The 22312-nt window shown below is 43.2% G+C and overlaps 1 protein-coding gene across 15 annotated transcripts in view; it reads left to right on the top strand.

Moving 5' to 3' along the window:
- nfixb (nuclear factor I/Xb) overlaps positions 1–22312 on the top strand; it is a 153250-nt gene that overhangs the window by 40734 nt on the left and 90204 nt on the right. For 12 of the 15 annotated variants that reach the window (XM_044331409.1, XM_044331410.1, XM_044331406.1 and 9 more), the window contains one exon: positions 11447–11978. In XM_044331409.1, the coding sequence (XP_044187344.1) occupies positions 11447–11978 (532 nt within the window). Of the gene's footprint in view, positions 1–9804; positions 10606–10721; positions 10881–11446; positions 11979–16665; positions 18023–22312 lie in introns of those variants that run through there. The other 3 variants (XM_044331421.1, XM_044331419.1, XM_044331411.1) reach the window with 3 other exon arrangements.

Genomic DNA, 22312 nt, shown 5'->3' with positions numbered 1-22312 from the left:
ACTAAATATGCTTCTAAAGATGTCTTAATGAATGTAAATGTAATGCAAATAGCAGCAAATGACTTCTTTTATCCTTTCTTTCTACTGCTTTTTGCCCCTTCACTTCCCTCGCTCCTGTTCTTTGTCTTTATTTTATTCCTTTTGCCAGGAGATGTCCTTCTTTATCAGGGCTCGTACAGACACATACAACCACACCTCTGTCAAATATTTGCCCCTGGTTGGTGCTTTTTGCCCAATGGAGGACAGTGAACAAAGTACAGGCCCACAGGCTGCACACTGAGCTTTTTCGCTCCGTTCAAGATCCATACAGGCAGGACCTCAGATCATCGAGGTTTAATTAATAACTTATGGCTATGGCTTAAGCTCAGTATGTTGCCTCATTTAAATGGAAAAGCATAAAGATAAAAAAGAATATATAGACAGGAGGCCGTGGGGGGGGGGGGGGGGGGGGTGCGCACAGACGTGGAGGGTGAGACAGTGGGGGTTGTGAGTTAGGGATGGCGGCATAGCATTTGCATAAAGGGCAGGGCAGCATGCCCAATGGTGGAAAAGGTTGGCATCACGCCTTTCAGACTGGCAGAGAGGGAAGACTGGAGAGAGAGACAGAGAGAGAGAGGGGGGTATAGTCAATAGTGCATCCCTTGTTCAGAAAGAGGAGGTCCCTCGCTGTTGGCAGGAGAGCAGGCTAAATCTCTAGTTTGATTGTGTGCTAGATTGCCCCTTTATTTGCCTGATTGCAAAGCGTTCAACACTGCATAAGTAGTGGGCTTTACTTTCCTGAAGCCTTTATTCAGACAGGAGTTTTTCTGTCTTGGCCTGCTCTGTGATTGTCGCTTCACATATGTCTTGGAGTTTATGTTGTGTGCAATCAGCACATCAGGCGGTTTGTGGAAGTTTCTGACCTGTCTGTTTTATCAAGTCTGCCTTTGTCTGAGACCGTTATCCACAAGCATCCCACTAAGGCTGTCGACGCGGTTTGATTTTGCTTGACGCCACATTCAGATGCGTTCACGACAATTTAGGATTCGCACAGGGCATATAGACGAATACAGGCCTGAAGACAACTGCAGAGAGGCAGCCAGCTCTCTCCAGCTCATGATCTGTCTGTGTGTCTTTTACCTTCTGTCTCTCAGAGCCACAACACTGCTGTTCCCCTCATGCCGGCTGTGGTTCTGGTGATGTCATGGTAGTAGGAAGTGAAAGGAACGATTATTTAGCGCGGGCCTGTTATTTCTGGCCCTTGGTCCATACACACTGTATATAGAGTCTTGGTGCTCTCCACATTGCTGGCCACCCGTGGTCATTATGACCACTAAGTGTATCATGCACGCAAACTCACTGCGACCACAAACCTTGATAACTCCAATTTAGGGCTCTGTGGGTGCTAATTAAAAGTGGCGATGTCATGTTATTAAAGCAGCAAATGCCTGGTATTTCTAGTTGATAAATGACAGACTCAGTACTACAAAATCAAACTACTTCTTTACAAGTAGAAGCTCTGCATTTAAAATCCTACTGAAGTTATAATATAGAAGTATTATCAGCTAAATGTACTGCAAGTATCAAAAGTAAAATAAAGTATTACTATGTTGTTAGATAGTGACTAATGTATCAGAGTGTAAGCAGCATTTTACTGTTGTAGCTGGATTTACAGTACACTTAGGTAGTTTAGTCCAGTGGTTCCCAACCTATGGACTGGGCTCCCTCAAAGGGTCACAAGATAAATCTGAGATAATTCATGGGGTAAGAAAGGAGAAAAACAAATAGTTCTGCCACACAAATGTGTTTTTATGTTTTGGACTTTTATCTAATCTTTGCTTTTTTATGAAATTTTGGATAATTTTACCTCTTCGGGGCTTTAATAGTTATTTAAATGAAAGCATGTGAGAAGTTAGAGGGGGAATGCGTCTTCTGTGGAACCGCTAACATCTCAGACATCTGAAACATGACAAGGGGCCCCAAGCTGACACTAGTGATACAGGTCCCCTTCTAATCTTTAACTATGCATTGTATTTTATAAGCCTATATTATTTTTATGTAAAGTCTTAATGTGTAAAGTAACTAAGCTGTAAAATAAATGTAGTGGAGTTAAAAGTATAATATTTCCCTTTGATACTTAGTGGAGGAAAAGTGTAAAGTAGCATTAAATGGAAATAATCAAGTAAATCCAAATTTGGTTTAGTTTACTTTCAGTCACTGGTTTGGTTTGAATATTTCACTCAATGTTAACATCATGTAGCTTCAATGAAGAGCTGGAGTAATATGATACAGAATATATATGTCATTCTGTTAGATTTTTCCAACTATAAAGCTACTCAAGAGGAAAAAAGCAAAAATCTCCAGCTGTTTCAGCACTAATCAGGGTCAATCAGTATGTTGTTAAAACGAGGCTCGGGGTTGATAAGTGCATAACTTTGCTTTACGATAATGTATTGTGATATATTTTAACCCTGTATAACAAGATATAATCTGACACCAAGCGAAGGCTTTTAGGAGAGCTAATATAGTGCTGGTGCTCGCTCATAAATCAGCGCGTGCCCAAACTTCCTGCACCTGGTGAGTGGAGGGCGGAGTAAAAAAATAGAGAATTAATAGCGGTGTGGGTTTCAGAGAATCAAGAGGATCTGTCAAATCTCATTTAGTGTAACGGTACTGTTTGCAGGCAGGTTTACCTTCAAACAGGCAACAAACACCGGCGTTCTGCTCGAGTGCACCGCTCGTCTCAGGTTTGAAAACACAATCATATTGTTTCAGCTCACTTTCTTCTTCCCACAGTGTGTGAAAGGCTGACTTTGGCATTTCACAGTCATCTCTTTGAAAAGTGGCATAAAGCCCTACAGCTTTGTTAAGCGGCAAGTTAACACATGAACCTGGAGATCCTTTTCATTTCAAGCCGTGTTGAAATTCTAATTCCAAACGTGAAGGGATCTTTTCACAACAGCGGCGATGGTGTAACATCGCTCTTCTATGAGCCTATTGATAAATCAGTGTGCTTGAAATTCTCTGTGATGTATGTCAACCAAATATCAGACCATCTAGATCAAAGATCATGTGCTATATAATGAAGGCTAGCAGGCACTGGTTGCTTATATACTGTTAAAATTATATGATATCTCACTTCTAGTGCGATAAAAACCTTTCTGACGTTTTCATCAAAAATGTATCACCTTCCATCAAGCCAGAGCTGGAATGCGGAATCAAAGAGAATGAATTTGTTAAATGCATTTCTTTGTTGCAGGCCAGGCGCACCATGTTTACCGATTACAGAGCTGGTTTTTACCAGAGTAGAAAATTAACGCCCGCCATTAGCCAAATGCTGCTAAAAGCTGGCTGTGGTTTTATAAGTTTGTCTCCTCTACCAACCACTTTGGCAGGCTTAGTGTTTGGATCTTAATCTTTTTTCGAAGCGATAAATAGTTAGTTGGTGAAATTGTCGAAACAGGCCAGTGTATTTTTTTTTTTTTTTTATCAATTTACCACCTTAAATGATCATATTTAAATCTAATGAGAACAGGCAAAAACCACAAAAAAAGGGACATAATGTCTTAGTGCAGTCAGTAGTATCTCCGTTACTCAGTCTGCACTGGCAGCAGTGTGAGCAGCAGTAGTCTGTTGGCTGGCACAGTGAGAAAACACTCAGTCATGGCTGTTGTGGTGCTGAGTCGGCCTGCCCCAGCATGGCCAGTCACTCACGTGCACGCACACACACACGCATGTACACACACACAAAGGTTAGTGAGACGCAGGGCGGTTCCTTCATTCAACAGCACATTCTTTCTAGACAGCGGCAGGCGGCTCTGCAGGCGGTTGAGAGAAGATGTTTTAGAGTTATGTGTGTTTATGTGTGTGTGTGTGTGTGCACAAAAGCGTGCACGCATGTGTGCAAAAAAAAAAAAAAAAAAAGTAATGTGTGTCATGAGGCGTCGGAGGCCGTACACAAGCGAACATCGATTTCATACGTGAGTATAGATAACACAAAGCGTGACATCACCAGTATCAGTAAACAGTGTGATTTGCACACGCTGTTTGGGTGGAATATACGTCAGTGTGTTCCTCTGCCGCTCCTGCCCCCACTCATCAATAGTGTCAACTTCATCCAAGAACATCTGCATGTCTCAACACGCATTACACCTCCGAGCAGGAACAAATATTGGTTTATAAAATCTCTCATGAGTATCACAAAAACAAAATAGCCTGGAGTAATCTGGAGTAAGTTTACCTTGATCTCATTACTTTTAGAACAGTTACAGATAAGATGTTGCTTTTTTTTAATTTAGTTTACATTTCAGCACACAAACCCCCCCATTGTTTCTCATGTGAATTCATGCTTGTGTTGTGTGGTTTGATTTGCTTTTTTTAAGTACAAGTTAAATCTTTATCTGCTGAAGCCAGGTCTCCAAGTCGACCAACTTGCTGAAATATGTGATACTGTAGCTGATGTAGATGTTAGTTGCAGGGGGCGGGGGATAGCGGAGGGCGGGGGGGGGGGGGGGGATAAACCAGAAGCTCCAGACCCCAGAGGTGAGAAGGCCCAGCCCGTTTTGCAGTGCAGCCAGGCAGCGGAGCCCCTTTGTGGGACTGGAATGTGGCGTGCGTGCCTCTTCCTCGGCTGGTTCCCCCACGGCCCACCCCGGGCACGTTAGCACGCAGCCACCGCAAATTGCTTGCAGATTTTTCACACATAGTAACGTGCTGGTTTGTGAACTCAGATAAGTGCAACCAACGCAGGCGCCGAGCTCCGTGGATCTTTACGCATCACTTGCTCTCGCTACAGTAACAGAGTGCGGGGTGTTCCTGTGTACCCTTTTTTTTTTTTTTTTTCCCTCCTCCTGTCTTTAAAATATAATCCTGTGTCTCCACCCACTTGTTTTCAGAAACAAATGATTAACAGGAATGATTACTGTGTGTGTGATAACAATGGAGGGTCAGGCAGCAGGCACTGTAGCTTGTTCTGATTACAGTACAAAACCACAGCAAGCACCACTGTCTGCCTCAACACACCAGGCCTGTAATGCTCAGGTAGTGAAATATGCACTAATTTAAGTTATCCAGCTACATAAACACATCATGGAAAGTGTGTTAATCTCCTTACCTGCAAATTAAATTAAGGACAAATGCGCTTGACAAGAAGGTGTGTAGTCTGTAGCATCAGGGCAAGAGTTTGCTTAGTTAAAGTCAGGGAAGATACCTTCTAGCAGCCTCACTCACACAGGCCTCCAGCATCTTTACACTCTTAAGTGAATGATTGAATCTCTTTACATCTCCTCTCCGTCCCTCCTAACCCTGACTGGCCACCTTCCTCTGCTCTGGCTCTCTGTCAGCGGTCCGAGCCGGGGTCAGGGGGAGCCGGTGTCAGACTCAGTCCGGGGTCAGGGACGCTCAGCTGGGCAGGAGAGGACAGAGCAGAGCCCCACCAGCACAGAGCGACGCTAATGAAGGGCCAGGCGGCTGGGAGGCCCTCGGGTTATGCAGACCATGGTTTAATTGGTCTAATGAGATGCAGCGCAGCCACAGCGAGGTCAGGTATCACAGGACAGAGCGGGACAAAGCGGGGCGGAGAGAGGCCTACTGCTGGGCATCACGGGTCAGAAAGAGAAAGAGACTTTTTATCACCGTATGAGTTCAGTCAGTGTTTCTTAAGTTAAAGGTGACTTACGAGTGACGCAGAAAAACCATGTAAATGGTTCATATTCCAGGAATCCAGAATGGTTGAATTGATTTAGATGAAACATTTCAGTGTTAGTTGGGAAACAAAACATTGAAGCCAAGGAATTATCATAACAAAACAAAAGAAAAAAAACATTTCATTGTGCCAGAGTTTTGATTATTTGGCTTGAGGATTTGGACTTCAGTGCAAAGCTCAGTTTTACCTCCATCATTTCTAGAAAGTCAGACAGGAAGGTCGCCCGAATGGAAACTAAACAGATACTCTAATTGCTCTGTAATTTAATCTCATTCATTTTACCTGCTTTCGTTTAGTGATGTGAAGGAATTTACTCTTCAAACCAGCATGACGGCCTCCTGCTGCCTGCTTTATAAAGTCTTTATTTATGAATTTATTTATAGCAGTAGTAATAATGATCAGACAATAAGCTCCAATAGAAGTATTTTGTATTATATCTTATTTTTTTAAATCATATTGTTCCACATTGAACTGACTGAAAATTAGGATAAAAACAACATTATTAGTCATATAAATGAAACTTATTTTACTCTAAATATATATAATGCAGTATTGTTTCTGTATCTGTTTTTGACCGGTAATAAAACACAGTAAAATATAAATTATGAAGCTGTTAAATAGCTTAATATCCAGTTAATAATGGGATCATAACAGGATAAATGGCTATTTATGCAAAGTAATGAAAAATACAAAGATCTCAGCTGTTTTAATGGATGGACTCTCGTCTGTTCATTCAGACGGAGCTGAAAACGCTGTGTTTTTTCCAGAGTAAAGACCCTTTTCTCTCCTCACTGAAAGAGTTAATCTGAAGTTGGCAGCCACCTCGACAGTCTCGGTCAGACGTGCAGAGAATAGAAAAATAAAGGACTTCAACATCATTTCTTTTGTCTGGTTTAGCTCCAGCTAAATCGCAGTGATGACGAAACACTTTTACCCGAAATAAAAGGTTGAAATCGACGCTTTTACAAAGGAAAGGCGGTGTAGTACTCGGATTTATATTTTAGATATCACAATATCATACATTTGAATAATTCGGTTGATTTTATCAGTCTTTTTGAATTGGGTCATAACTTTTTCTTCAAATAGAATACAAATCTAATTTAAAGAAGCAGACAGGTTATTCTGGCTTTAACAGCAACAACAACAACAACAACAAAACCCTTTAAAATTCTGATTTCACATCTTAAACAGTATCCATTTAGGTGGTTAGAGGAAATTGCAGTTCATTTGCTTGACAGACAGCATTTTATTTGCATGTGTTTCTCCTCTTCCACTGACTGACGGCGGGTTTTATAGTGACGGTGGCGCACTAACGCGTCGCCTGCGGGAACGCCAGCCCGTCTTTTTTTTTTTTTTTTTTCTTTCTTTCTCCATTTTTTTATGTTATTCCTGGCAGACCCCGTGGATGATGTCTTCACTCTTTTTTAACTATTCAGTATATTTTAAGTGCTCTGTGAGAAGAGAGAGAATGATGGTGCATTTTTAATTGTTTTGGCTGAGTTTATTCCGTCTTATTAACGGGGCCTGGGTGATATTTGGGGGATGGGGGGGGGGGGGGGGGGGGGGGATGGAGGAGGAGAGGAGGTGGGGGGGCGCAGCCAGAGAGACGTGTTAGCAGAGAATAATCCATGACTTTAATTGGGTGAATGTTGGTCTATTAGACTGACTCGCGTAGGGATTGTTTGAGATTTTTTTTTGTTTCCGGGCTTTAATTTGAACCCGTCAGATGCGTCACAGCTTTTTTTTTTTTTTTTTAATAAATGCTGGGACATTCAAGGTGAAGGCAATTAGCTCATCTTCTGTCTGCAGGTGAACAGGTATTTAACGCTCCCGTTGCTATAAGCTTGTAAAAACATCCCTAAGAAAAACACCGACAGCTCCCACTGCTAATTGATAATAATCCCGAATTAAAGCTAAAGGCCAAGCGCATTTGTCCTTAATTTAATTTGCAAGGTAAGGAGATTAACCGAAACACACTTTCCATGATGGGTTTATGTTAGCTGGATAACCTAAATGAGTGCATATTTCAATACCTGAGCGTCACAGGCCCGGTGTGGAGAGGCAGATAGTGGAGACATGCACACTTAACACCAGTTTTCTCCCTCCAGATTTGGCACTTTGAAAAAAAAAAAAAAAAATCAGCATCACAGTTATTCCTGGAACATAAATATGTGACTTTTTTTTCCAGGCAAATAGCATAGCTAAGGAAAATGACTTGAACCCCCCCTTGTAGTCAAATTCCAGTGACATTTGAATGCTGCTTTATTTGCATTTTGGCAGGGTCATGGCAGGAAGCTTTAATTTTTCTTGAAAGACAGACACACAGGAATCACATTCAAGTGCCAGTTATTGTCTCCTGGATTTGCAGGTGGAATACGTTCACAATGAGATTTGTGAATCCCGTTTTTTGGGGTTTTTTTTTTTTTTTTTTTTTTGTTCTTTGGCTTCCTTTTGTTGCTTTATCTAACCGCGCATCAAACTTTGGCATGGGCCGGTGACACACACACACACACACACACACACAGAGAGACGGGGGGGGGGGGATGATTGTGGAGGTGTGTTGTTCTTCACTGTGTTAGCAGGATGATGGGTGAGAGTCTGTGTTTCGTTGGGAGCTGATGTTGCCTTCATGGCTGTGTGATGGAGCTGAAACGCTCTGCTGACTGGGATGAATGTGATGTTTATTAGAGAGAGAATGGCGGTGGTATAAATGTGTTGGAGTGGGTCTGCCTTCTGTCTGTTTGTATAATGCAGTTTTGCTTTGATTAAATGAGAATTCAAACCACAAGACAATCCCAGTGTATGATGTTGGTGATTATTTTGAAACTCAGACTCGGACTAGAAGCCAGCAGACTCTGATCTCTGGATTTTTTGGACATTGTGACAGCACCTACAGTAGAGTCGTTATCTTGGATTTTTAACATTATAGAATGAAAACAGTTATTGACTCAGTTTGGTTGTCAGTGAAGCCTGAGTTTTGTTTCCTCGTGGAGTTGTGATTGTTGTCAGAACTGCACATGAATGATATCATTTCTGTACAGCATCATTTTTCCTCTTGTATGTCTGTAGTTTTTGTTTGGGGGTCACAAGCCTCCACTTGTCAGTCTGTGATTCAGCAGCACTCGAGCTGCACCGAGCCCTCAGACTAGCTGTCTGCGGAGCAGGTGCAACCCTGAATGACATACTTCACGATCAGGCAAACATGGCAGCCGTCGCCACTCGCAGTACCGACCGCCGAAGCCTCCCGGGAGTTCAGGAGGAAGTGTGCAGAGCGAATTTGGGATTGGGGATTTGCGGGAGACGTCCCACTCTACTGACCGTTTGTCTTCTGCTCGCCGTGTGCTGGTGGATACGGCCGAGGCAGAATTCTCTTCCCTCTAACTGCCGCCTGTTGTAACCATTTCTGTATTTTGCATGTCCCCTACTGTATCCGTGCCTCTAAATCATCTCGTCATTCATTTATGTGTGTGGTGTGTGCAGTCAGAGGAGTGTGGCTGCCTGGGTTTGTTTCTCCCTCTTTGTTTGCTGTGGTAAACCCATGAGCAGCTGCCGGTGGTGGGGTCTGGAGGGATTCTGAAGCTGTGTGTCCTCTCTTTGCCATCCTCTGCCAAGGTGGCATTATGCAAGCAGAGAGAGGGGTAGAGAGACAGAGAGGCTCAGAGGAGGGCGGGGGTGTGTGGGGGTTAGGGAGACGAGGCGATGGCGGCCATAGTAAAGATGGAGGCAGGCTGAGGGCTGCGGGGATTGGTGCAGGAGAAGACTTGCTCCCCTGAACTTTGCCTCCGTGTCAGAGTGGAACTTGTCGATTTGGCAAATTGTGCAGCGTCGAACAAGGCTGCGCGCTCTCTCTCTCTCTCTCTCTCTCTCTCTCACACACTCCCACCTGCTCCCTCCTGCTCTCTCTCTCTCTCTCTCTCTTTTGCGCGCTCTCGCTATCTCCCTCTCCCTCTCATTGCCACTACACCCCCCTCCCCACCCTCCCTCTTTCTCTTTTCCCTCCCTTTCAGCTCTTGAAGCTAACGCATTGGCTGGGCTACAGGCATCTTGTTGCCAAATAGGTGGGCCCTACTCGTGTTGGCAAAGGCTCAAGCAATGGTTAGGGAAAGAACGTGGAGAGGACGAGAGACGGCGAGCGAGAAACAGAAAGAGAAAGAGAGAGAGTTGGAGAGAAAAGGGGAAAAAAGAAGCAGCACTCGGCTTTGCCAGCGGTCGTATGCGCTCGTCCAACATTGATTCGGCTCTCTATTTTTTTTTCCCTATTCTGTGCTCTGCTCTCCCTGGCCCCCCCATCTGTGTGTGCGTGTGTGTGCGAGTGTGTGTGTGTGTATGTGTGTGTGTGTGTGAGTCTTGCGCCGGGCCCAGGGATCAGAACAGACACCACTACCAATTACACTTTGCCAAGGATTTTTTTTTTTTCAAGGTTCATTTTTTTTTATTTTTTGGAAAGCACAAAGGACTGTTTATTTTAAGTGCATCTATCCCTGAACTCCTTTTTTTTTTCTCCCACATTAACATTTCTATTTTTACTTTACAATTTTTCTGCTACAAGTTTTGATCTGTCTTTTTAGACATTGTCATTTTCTGCTTTTGTCTAATGAGCCGCTGGCCGAGGTCCTGCTGCAGCCAAACGTGAATTTTCTCCTTCCTTAAAAATCTTGGGGGTTATTTTTTTGTTTTGGTTTTAAACTTTGGCCCGCTGTTTTTAGTGAGCAGCATATTCTGCTAATTATTTTTTTTACAAGCCCCCAAGTTTTTGTTTTTTTTTTCATCTGCTAATTCTCCAAACCCTGCCAAACCAGCACTTGCTTTACATTGGGGAGCGCGGGAGGAAAAAAAAAAAAAAAAAAAAACTGGTGCAGGAGATTTTTTTTTTTTTTTTCACTTTAAACGCTGTGCCAAATTTATGATGAGAGTGCAAAATGGTAACTACCAGGCCGTCTGTCTTCCTCTAGCAGTGTGGTTTTCTGTGGTGATTTCTGTCTGCTTTCAGTTTGTTGTGGAAATGTGAGTCTGGTTGGAGCTCCCTTTGCATGGTCGCAGAGATAGGAATGGTATGGCTGATCTTTTAGCAGCACATTTCAACAGTGGTCTTGTGGCGGCAAAGCTTGGCGGTGGTGAGCGACCGGTGTGTGGCAACCCTGGCACAGGAACGCTATGGCGAGATCTGGGCTTTGTTGCCCAGAGATATGTAGTGAAGGTATTATGGTACAGCAGAATAACTTCTCTTTTACAGCAGGAAACCGGGAGCGCAGCTTGGCTCAGCTTTTCAGTTGGATTTGATTTCATGCATTTCGTAGTTGTTGTCTTGAATGTTTCGGTGTTTATTTTTTGAAAAAGGAGGCAAATGAAAGACTTTGCATTACACATTTGTATCTTAGTTAAGATGAATTTTCCTCTTTATTGCTGCACATTTATTTATATTTTATCAGGATGGAAATAATGATCAAATATTTTGACATTTTAGATCAGAATATTTATTTGAATTGCTTTTTGGAATTTTGATATTTTGCTAAACTATGTAATTAGATTTTAAATTGATATGTAATTATAATAATTTTGATTATACTAACAATTACAATATAATCAGTGTATTATCTGATATTTTAATACAGTTTTACTGATATACTGTTGCCTCCTTTTCATTGAAAAATGCCTAAATGTTTTTACAGCTTTTATTTTAGATTTGCATGCTCTCTTTCAAACTATTTTTTTTTAATCCTTTTTTTTTAAGCCTCCTAACACCTCACCTCTCTCTCTCATCAGGATGAATTTCATCCCTTCATTGAGGCCCTCCTCCCCCATGTCCGTGCCTTCTCCTACACCTGGTTCAACCTGCAGGCCCGTAAGCGCAAGTACTTCAAGAAGCACGAAAAGAGGATGACCAAGGACGAGGAACGCGCAGTGAAGGACGAGCTGCTGGGGGAGAAGCCAGAGATCAAGCAGAAGTGGGCCTCGCGCCTGCTGGCCAAGCTCCGCAAGGACATCCGGCCCGAGTTCCGCGAGGACTTTGTGCTCACCATCACAGGGAAGAAGCCCCCCTGCTGCGTGCTGTCCAACCCCGACCAGAAGGGCAAGATCCGCCGCATCGACTGCCTCCGCCAGGCCGACAAGGTGTGGCGGCTGGACCTGGTGATGGTCATCCTGTTCAAGGGCAGCCCCCTGGAGAGCACGGATGGGGAGCGGCTGGTCAAGTCGCCGCAGTGCTCCAACCACGGCCTGTGTGTCCAGCCGCACCACATTGGAGTGACAGTGAAGGAGCTGGACCTCTACCTGGCCTACTTCGTCCACACACCAGGTATGTAGGCAGACTTACTGTAATCACATATACGACACACACACACACACACACGCAGCCACACACACAGGTCAGTGTGTGATGTGTCGCGTGTGAGTCCCAGATCGGAGTGCCCTTCACTACGCACCTGAGCCAGGCTTTGATAAACACAACAAACACAGTCATTACTAAGATATCAACCACAGCCTGACATTTAAAGGGACGATCCGCACAATGTAAATCTTCCAAAAAAAAAAAATATTCGGGAGATAGATGTTTCTATCTGGTTTAAAGAGATTCTGAGAATTTGACAGTAAGGCTTAAAACCTGTGTTTACCTAGAGATATGTTTGCGTTGGTACATTTGTTCAAGTATTTGTGGGCAAATTTGTCTAAATCCAAATGTGCATGTTTCCCAGCGCCATCTGTAAACAAAAGCATCTGCAAACCTGTTTATCTGTGTGCCCATGCATGTGTGTGTGTGTGTGTGTGAGGGGCATGTGTGTGGCAGTTTGTCATGTGTCTGTAATCCATGTGTATGTTGTTGTGAGATTGGTGTGCGTCAGTAGCAGTGAGGTGTGTGTGTGTGTGTGTCTGTGGGCCCTTTTGTGTATATGTGTGTGTGTATGTGTGTGTGTGTGTGTGTGTGTGTGTGTGTGTGTGTGTGTGGTGGTCTGGAGAACGCAGTGACAGCTGGCCCAGTCCCAGGTAGTTTAGGAGGCAGGGAGAGTCAGCCTGTCTGCAGCCTCAGCCTCCTCAGCCTTAACGCCACTCTGCTCTGCTTTCCTCCACCGGCCAGCCAGCAAACACACGCACACACACACACACTCACACACACTCACAGGGGTACACACTCACACGCTGACAGACACGGGAGTTCTCCCTCAAACACAACTCATCCAAGCCGCCTTGTGCGTGGTTCATCCGATTGTACCGATCACACCAGACACACAGAAGTTGAGACTTTTCTGTTTATGACAGCGTGGCTCTGCCTCTGTTTGTTTATGAGATGTTTTATTTTTCCATCTTCGGTACACGTGTTTCCTGCTGCGACCATAAAGTTAAAATAGAGGGGGTGAAAATATTTTAGTGTTACGTGTATACAAACCTGCAGGCATTCTTGGAAAAAGATCCATGCCGTGAAATGAAATGGTTGAGTTTGTTAGATTTTGCAGTTGTTTTTGCACTTCAATGGAAAAAAGTCATATTATAGATATTGATTTTTGCAATTAGTAGATTAACTATATTTTAGTAAGAATTATTCTTTGTGTTACTAAATAGGCAATGCTAAATTAACATAATGATATTAATTTACTAACAATGTTTTTATTGCTTTTGCCAAAAAGAAACACTCCTGATGTAAAACTAAAACATAATATTTTGTTATACTTATTTAAAGCAAGTACAATAATATTTGAAGTATATCATAATTAATGGGGTATTACTGCTCTGGTCTTGGGAGAGCAGAACTGTCATTGAAAAATAATCCTTTTTCCCTGCAGCTTCGTTTTGGTGTGGTGTTCACTACCAAAACAGATCTTAACCATCAACAGTATCAGGTTTTTTTGAGGTGTGTAGGCGTCTTGTGATTCAGTTAAAAAATGTGGAAAAAAAAAAAAAAAAAAAAAGTCCAGTGAAATGTGAAAAAGAAGACTCTCTCTCTCGCTCTCTCTCTCTCTCTCTCTCTCTCTCTCTCAGTGATGGGGCATCAGTGGTTGTGCAGGTGCTGTGTGTCAGACAAGCTGTATCCTATATGTGACTGGTTAAAGCAGCAGTAGAGTAATACTGTATATTCACTAGTGAAGCCCGGCTACTCTGCAAATACTTTATTAGTATTAAATTACAATATGATAAATATGCAAATACATTTTCTGCCTTTCATCATGAAGTTACTCTTCAGTTACGGTGCAGTTAGCTGGCATGTTTCCAGGATCCAGGAGTTTGCAGGTAGAGTCAGGTGTAAACACTGACTGTCTCATCATGCACACACATACTGTAGTTACAGACCCTTCTTCTGCCCCTTTTATTATTATCCTGAGCTCTCTTACCACAGACTGGCATACAGTTACAGGGGCTTAATTCTTCTCCTTGGCAGGGAGGTGCAGCGTTCCTCTGTGACAGAGTACCCCATGCCAGGCTCCTTTCAGCCCAGTGTGTAACTCTGCTTGAGTTTGCGGGGCCTCCGTGAGCGCCTCTTCCTGTTCCACAATGTGCCGTGGCGAACCACGGCTCAGATTAGCTCCCAGCGCAGCCTGGTGCCCCTCGGAGTAAAGCCTTTATTTACCCGTTGCCAGAACTGAGCAGCTACTCACCCCCGTACATACTCTGCACTAGCCTTCATCTGTCTGCTGTGTGTTTGCATCACATTTGTCAGTTTTTTTTTTTGTACATATGTGAACATTCTTCAATTAATCTGCTTCAAATATTGTTGTTGTTTTTCAGTGGAGAACACACACACACATTTTCTTAATTGACTATAAGCCTTTTTTTTAAAAAATTGGAAAAAAGCTTGTGTTTCATTTTAAATTTAGTATTGTTCATTTTTGTTTTTCCCTGCTCCCGGCCGAAATACACCAGGCACGGACGTGACGCGACACGTCTGCCGAAGGAATGGCCGCATCAGAGTGCGTCCATTACAATGAACTGAAGCTGCTACACTGACCACGGAAGCTGGGTGTACGTGGATCGCGCTGCTCATCTCTATTTTTACGCAGCTGGTCTATTTTTTTTTCTCTATGCACGGCTACTTGGCCCTCCAACAAGTAAAAACTACATAGAACTGAGTAAAAAAACGAGTACAACCTGATTAAATGATTAAAATAAATACCTAATTTTACCAGAGGCAATGTGACGCAGCAGTGCAACCTTGTGGGTTTTTTTTTACATTGCACATTAAAATAAATCAATCAAATCAATGTGTAAACGTGATCCTGTCGTTAGAACGGTCTAGTTAATTAATTCAGTATCAGTTAATATAGCCTACGCTTCCAAAACCTCCATAACCAACCGCATTATCACTTGGCAAAACTCAATGGCTGGCACGCAACCACACGCTACAAAGACGGAGTCTGTGTAGCAGGTAAAAAAACCCGCTCCGCCCCGCCTACGTGACGCGACGCGTCCCTGCCTGGTGTATTTCGGCTGTAGAGCTGCATCTGCCAACAAAGGCGCAAGTCCAGTGCTATGGGAGGAAGAAGGTTTCTTATTCTGATCCTGCTCAGCTTTTCCACAGCAACCTCAAAAGCAGTCTGTGCAGCATCTCGCACATACGACTAGAGTGGAACAGAGAGGACGTGAGGAAATAACTCCAACAAAAAAACATCCACCTTTGTAAGCTCGGATTGCGCTGTTTTTCAGGAGGCCGGCTGGGGTTAACCAGAGTTTACAGAGGACAGACAGACAGACCGTGGCTCCATTCTAACCTTTGGGGTGGCAGCGTTACAGTTTTATTCTTAGCTCCCCATTCCAGGGTGTCTGTGTCTTGCGGAAGCCATCAGTTGCCAGGCCTGATGATTGGATCGCAGCCGTCTCAGCCGGCCCGTCCCCGCCGCAGTGTTTCAGTTCTCTTGTCCCACTGATGTCACTGTCGCCAGCTGCAGGGGGGGCTCTGCTTTCAAGCAGCGTGATTGACAGGACAGGAGATACACCCTCCTCACCCCCCTCCTCTGTTTCTGCTTCCCTACAGTACACTATGTGTCTCTGCTTTTGTCCAATTATAGACTTCGGCCTTCCAGGCGGGGCAGTGAGAGCAGGCTAGCTGGGACAGATCAAAGCCACTCCGGCTGGGCAGAGCTTTACTCTGATCTGCACTTCTGCTCTGCAGCTGCAAAGTTTCACTACCAAAAAGAGCCCGATCATTTTCTTTTGACAAATACCTGGCTTCACACACACACACACACACAGAGCATGATATAATTGTCACGGACTGATGAGAGTCGACCCCAAAAGTGTTCATTTTCTTTTCACTGATTCTGCTGCATCTGATGATGATAACAATAATGATTCAGGGATGTGCAGGAAGTGAAGGAGATAGGAAAAGAGAGAGGAGGGAGTGAGGAGGATCTGATCTCATCTTTGATCACATGTCTGTCGAAACTAAAGTCTGGCTCGCCAGTTGGGCGCTGCCGTGGGCCTTTCTCCACCTAGAGACTCCGGATCAGGTCATGTTTTTCGAGCGACGTGTTCCGTATTTGTCAGTCTGACGAATCCGCACAGTTCCAGCATTAGTCATGTTTGGACCTGGAGCTGCCTCATACGGCTTTCATTACTTGAGCTGTTATGATAAAAAGATGTTTCTGAGAGCGCAGCCTCCATATCTGCACTCTGTACTGGAGACAGACGAACCAGAGAGGTGCCTGAGCCAGGTCCGAAAGCCAAATGTGTGTGTGTGTGTGTGTGTGTGCGCGCGTGTGTGTGCCAGCCTACACCATATCACCATGCTGGTCTGGTGTGACTGTGAACCTAAGAGATGTTCATTTACCCATCAGCGTGTCTGTGCGCACACTCCCGACATTACAAATGGGCAAGAGAGTATCTTTTAATAGAGGCGAACAAAGAGAGGAATCGGCAGGGAGACAAACAGGCAGACTGAGAGACTTAACGCCTTCACATCACGTTAATCCATCAAAAACATCTTATCTGCTTTGCCCAATATCCTGAGCTTCAAACGGAGGTAAAGTTATCAGATGCAGTTACATAATGAAGAGGAGAACAAACAGGACACAGTGGGATTTGTTTTTTACACACAGAGATGTATAAGGGCGTCTGTGTGTGATGGTTTATAGAGGCTTTGCACTGTGGCCTTGTTTAACCAGAATGTGTCAGAGCAGTAATATTTTCATACAATCAAGCGATGTTTGTTTTTTTGCTTAGTAAGTTGCTGAGTGGTTGCAGGAGAAGAAAAGAGTGGAATCATATTGATGAAAAAAGGGGAAAAAAAAAAAAAAAATCTCTTCTTTTATTTGGCTGAGTGTCTTGTGCAGAGCAGGGATTTCTGGACGGAGAGCAGAATTGTGCTCCAGTGTTCTGGCATCGGTCCGTAACCCGGGCCGACAGAGAAATGGAGAGTGTCGGCGCTGAGGGAGCCACATTCATCTGGTGTGAAAAACACTGCTGGTCCGACACTTTCAACGGAAACTTTCTTACGCTTTGTTGTCATTTGAAATAATGTGCCCAATAAAGTTTGAGCTTCGGCAAGCCCCTCTCATGACGGGACAGTGTCAGTGACACTGTTGTGATTTAATATGCACTGAGGCATAGGGGCCTCCAACCGCCCATGCTTGGCCCATTTTCAGAGCCCCCAGTTTTTCCAGTTGCTTTCTGCAGTGTGTATGTGTGTGTGTGTGTGTGGTAGAAGGAGAGAGAGAAAAGAAGAGTGGAGTATGCGGAGTGTAAGGAATTGCTGGTAAACAGATTATTCCAGTATGATAGGGCTTCCAAGTAAATCAGTAAAAAGACGCAGACCGCTCTGCTGATGCTGGGTCCGATCCTCTGACCTCCTTTAACTGATTTCTCCCAACTTTCCACCTCTCTATAGGTCCGACTGCTGAGCTGCTCTATGGGCTTGGTAGCAGGCCAACCTGCTTCATATTCACTGTAATTATCCAGTTTAGTGAATAATACTGGAACAGATACACAAAAGACTGAGTATATGATTGAATTAAGTTCAGTGTTGAAACAAAGGTCAGGTCTTAGCTTTGCAAATAGAAAAATTCCTTGTACCAGAAAGTGCCTATTGTGGGCAACATGGATTAGCTTTATTTCCTAATTTCACTGTACAGTGATTTTTAATTATTTGTATAATTAAGGTTAATAAATAAATGTTATGGTGTCTCTTTTAGCAATTTAGCAGCTCACTTTTTTCCTCCTTCGTTAGCAAATAGTAGCTGATATTAACCAAACAGAAATCTATTTATTTCTTGAGAAATTAAATTGCTTAATAATACATATTAAAAAACCACATGAATAAATATAGTAAACACATGCAATGAAATAAACAAGCAAATCAACCCTTGTAATAGCTTTTTATCTGTCGAGTATTTGCTGTATTTATGTTCTTGTATTCCTGAACGGCTTTTTAAAAAAAAAGAACAAAACAACGGAAACACAAAACGCGCACATTTTCCCCCTGCTTTCTTTGTGTGTTATTTTTGGTCTCTAACACCGTTTTGTTTCAGTGTGTGAATTTGCATGACCAGTCCTCTCTTTCTCTGTACAGGCGCCAGGCCTGAAATCTGTCTGTTCCCTAAAAACATACGTATACCCACACAGGCTTGGCTCCTCAGCTGCCTGAGCCGAGGGGCAAAGAGCAGGAGGAGAGGAGAGGTGAGGACAGCAGAGGAGTAGAAAGGAGAGGGAAAAGGAAGGGAAGAGGAGAGAGCGTCTTTTCTGGGCCCGTTCCCAGCAGCCAGATTCTGATCAGTCCGCCTTGCGCCTTGTTCCCTCGGTCCAGTGGAGCAGAGCACGGGGAGACTGCCCTGTAATTGGGACAGCTCTTTCCATACGGAAAACGGCACAGGAACACCGCGACACACCGCCGAATACAGATCCCACCTCGCTGTGTGCATTTTTTTATTTTTTTGTCGCTTTTATTTCAAACCGTCTCAAACTCGAGCGATGCTTTTTCAGAGCAATTATACGCAAACAAAATCCTCTTAAATAAAATAACCCAAATAAAATCCTTGAAATGAAGACTAATAATGAATAGATGAATAAATGTCTCCCTTTAATTTCCCCTCTGTGTTATTTATTCTGTCGTTTAACGGCAATAAACGTCAGTCATTGCTTTTAGGATGATATTGAGCACTGATATAAAGTAAAAAGAAAAGCGTAGAATAAAGATGATGCAAAATGCCATGCTGAAAACAAAGAGAGAGGGAGGGCAGATATTCAGGCTAGTGGGGCTGGTTGGCAGCATTTGGCACCCAAAGCTGCAGCTCTGTTTAGAAGGTGCCAGCTTTTCAAACCGACACACAGTCTCTGCCAACTTCTCTCCTTCTGATCCTTTCTCTCTCTCTCATTTTAACATTTTTCCCCCCATATCCTTGTTTTCGTTTAACACTTCTTCCCCTCTGCGCTTCCCCTACGCCCCCTACCACCTCTCTACCATGGATGCTTTCTCACAGCGGGTAGTCCAGAAAAAGCGAGCTCCACAAACGTTGAAAACGTAGCTCGTATTTTGTGTAGATTTTGTGTCGGCGCGTTGAATAAAACGGCTATCGCGTTACCGGACTTATTCCTTTTTTTTTTTTTTTTTTGTTTCCTTTCTCCAAATTTTCCACCAGCTTTTAGCAGAGCGAATATTGTTACTCAGTGTGATGGTGCTGCTGTGGATTCAGGTCCAAAACAAAATGGAGGATAAAGCGCAGCTCTTCTCCAATCAGAGGAGAGAATGAATCCACATGTGGAAAAAAAAAAAATCATCCACACAAATTAACAATGATGAATGATTTCCCCTATTTTTTAAAAATTTTTAATGTGAATTTAATTTCTGCCTTTGCGTTCTTTCCATTCTTTTTGCTAAATGTCTTCAGGTGTCGTCACAGGCAGAGCAGGAAACGGTAGACAGGATTAAGAACTGATGGATTTAGAGGGATTGAAGGACATGTATTGTACATCATTCAGGACAGAGACCCCGAGGCCTTTCCGAGACAAGAACGTGGTGCCGTGAGTGATGGGAGAAAGCGTTAAATACTGGGTGTGGGGGTGGATGGAATTACTCAATAATGATCAGAAAATTAGACCCATTATTGAGGGAGAGTAAACAGGCCTCTCTAAGTGTGAAAGGCCCCTATTCAGCCAGGACCAGGAGCAGGACTCCTTTCTTCTTTTCATGGATCCACCCATGGCCTCGAGAGCTCAGCTTTTGTTCCCTGAAATAACAGAGAGAATATATGGGGTCGCAGGGGGTGGGGGGTCCTGTTCCCAGTGCGAAGAAGCGTATGGAAAAAAAGCTATTGACTGTAAGGTACAGTCCACGTATAAATCTCCTTTTTATTTGCATTATTTTCTATTTCTTTCAACAGCTTTTCCAGCTCTATACTTGTAGTTTTAAATGTTTTTAACCAGACTAACTTGTGTAATTAACTTGTCTGTCATGTATTTAAATAAGTCACTAAGTTCAGGCGTTCTGGCAGCCTGTATTCAAGTGGGTTTTTTTTGCATCTGCCGGCGCACCTGGGTGTCTGCTCCCCTTTTCTCTTCTCCAACACCACTTAAACGCCTCGCTCGCTTCTGTCTCTGACACGTGCATCCCGAGAGTCGATAGTCAGGGGAAGGTAGGTGCAAACTAGGCGCTAATGCGACTACTTCCGTGTTTGTCGGTGCAAATGTTGAGATTAATGGGAGATGGATAAATAAATAAACCCGCCACGTCTCTGAGCAGCTGAACAGCAAATGCGGCACTCAGACAGAGACAAAGAAAATGAAGAGAGGGATTTACACTTTGAACAAGCCGTTGGAGAGAATAAAGGAGACTGTGTTTTGTGCTTCTTTTTTTTTTTTTTTTCCCTCACATCACTTTTAAGCACTTGCGCTTCACAGCTCTGCTCTCAGATTCTTTCCTCCTTCGCACTTCATCTGAAGACCCTCTCCAGGGCAGGGCTCTGTCCAGCTCCGGGCTCCTGCTCAAAAAATCACCGAATCACCTGACACGTATACTCACTTTCTGCGTCTGTTTGCTTTTCATGTGGACGGCCAGATCCATTTCACATGCATCATTTTGGATGGTAGCATCCTCATTATACCCGTCAACTGTCAGCGCTCAACTCTCCCGTCTATAATTTCAGACTCATTTGAATCCTTATTGGCAGCTTGGATGCATACATTTAATAAATGATAGGAAAACAAGACTGTTTTTCCCTCTCTCCCTGGTGAGCAATAAAAATATGGAGCGGATTAGGGGGAAAGAAATTGAAGAAACTGCATTGTTTGTTTGGATTTATTTATCGGAGTGACACATGTCCAACTATATTTTAGTTTTACATATTTTATACACATTATGGAACAATTTTGTTTCGTTGCATTGAGAAAAAAAAGTTCCGTGTCACCTTAAAGCTCACAACAAACAACCAGCGTGCTATCATGCTCCACTGGCTAAATGGCCTTACTGTATCTGTCCAGAAAGGCCGATGAATAGAGTTGCCATGGCCACGTAGCTGTTTTTTTTCTCAGTGTACCTTTCCTGGGTGATATCCAAGGAGTGTCAGCGACTGGCCTGGTTGGCACGGTGAGTTGCCATGCAGTGCTGGGCCGTTTCCGTGGCACTGCGGCCCACTGTGTGGGCAACCAGAGCACTGAGCTCTGCCAGAGGAATTCACTCAGATCACTTTCACTCTATAGAGGGCATCCCCGCACTCATGCAGATGGATAAGTAGATACATACACAGCACATAAACATCATATACATGCAGCTGCTACGCACTGACTGCATGTCAACATTTGGGTTCTTATAGTCAGAATGTGATTTTTAGATTCTAAGGAATAATGTATATTCCTTTGAGAAAAAGAAAGGATATTAGATTTGCTTGGCGTTATGATATACTGTTCCTGGATATATAAAACACTTGTCACTGGATGTGGACCAAGTGAGATAAAAATGTCAAACTGTAATTTTAGAGCAGATTTTTCTCTTAATGTTATTCACACATTTTGTACAGCTTAGTTCAGTCCAGAGGGCGTCCAGAGTTTTATCCTCTAAGAAGCTCTAAGTACCTTTAGAGATGGCGGCTCAGATATAAATTATAATTTTAAAATGAAGGGAGCCTGTGATTGAAGAGACAGGGAGAGAAAACAGCCTTGTGTTAGGTGAGATTGGCTTCAATTCCCCACTTTTCTACATGTAAAAATAATAACAATACTTGTAGAATCAACATTTTTTTCTCAAAATGTTGTTTATTCTTTTTATTCTGATCTTATCATAACACAAAATGTTGAAAAGTAGTGAAGTGGTGACTCTTCCCTTTGCCATAAACTGAGTTTGCACATTTGATGAAGGTAACAAAATACAGAAACTACCATAAAACACTGTTATTACAGCAAAAAAGTTTTTTGTAATGTTTTACATGTAATACAAGCTATACACAGACACATATCTATTTGTTTTGTTTGCTGAAAAGTCATTCACAGACAAAGAAATGTACAATGTTATCCCACTGTGCATACTGATGTATGTTTGGGTCAGTTAGACCCCAGAAAGGTCAAACTACCTCATAGACCTCTTATGAACAAACTGTTCTAAAACTATATGGAAATCCAAACACACTTATTTGGGTTTTGAAGGGCAGTGCTGTGTAAAAAGTACTGCCAACACCAATCATAGATATAGAGGATATGAAAACCCATTCTATCTAACAAGTA

This window comes from Thunnus albacares, chromosome 17, assembly GCF_914725855.1.
Source record: "Thunnus albacares chromosome 17, fThuAlb1.1, whole genome shotgun sequence".
Lineage (NCBI taxonomy): Eukaryota > Metazoa > Chordata > Actinopteri > Scombriformes > Scombridae > Thunnus > Thunnus albacares.
Note: the sequence above shows the minus strand (reverse complement) of the source record. Positions and strands in the feature narration are given on the sequence as shown.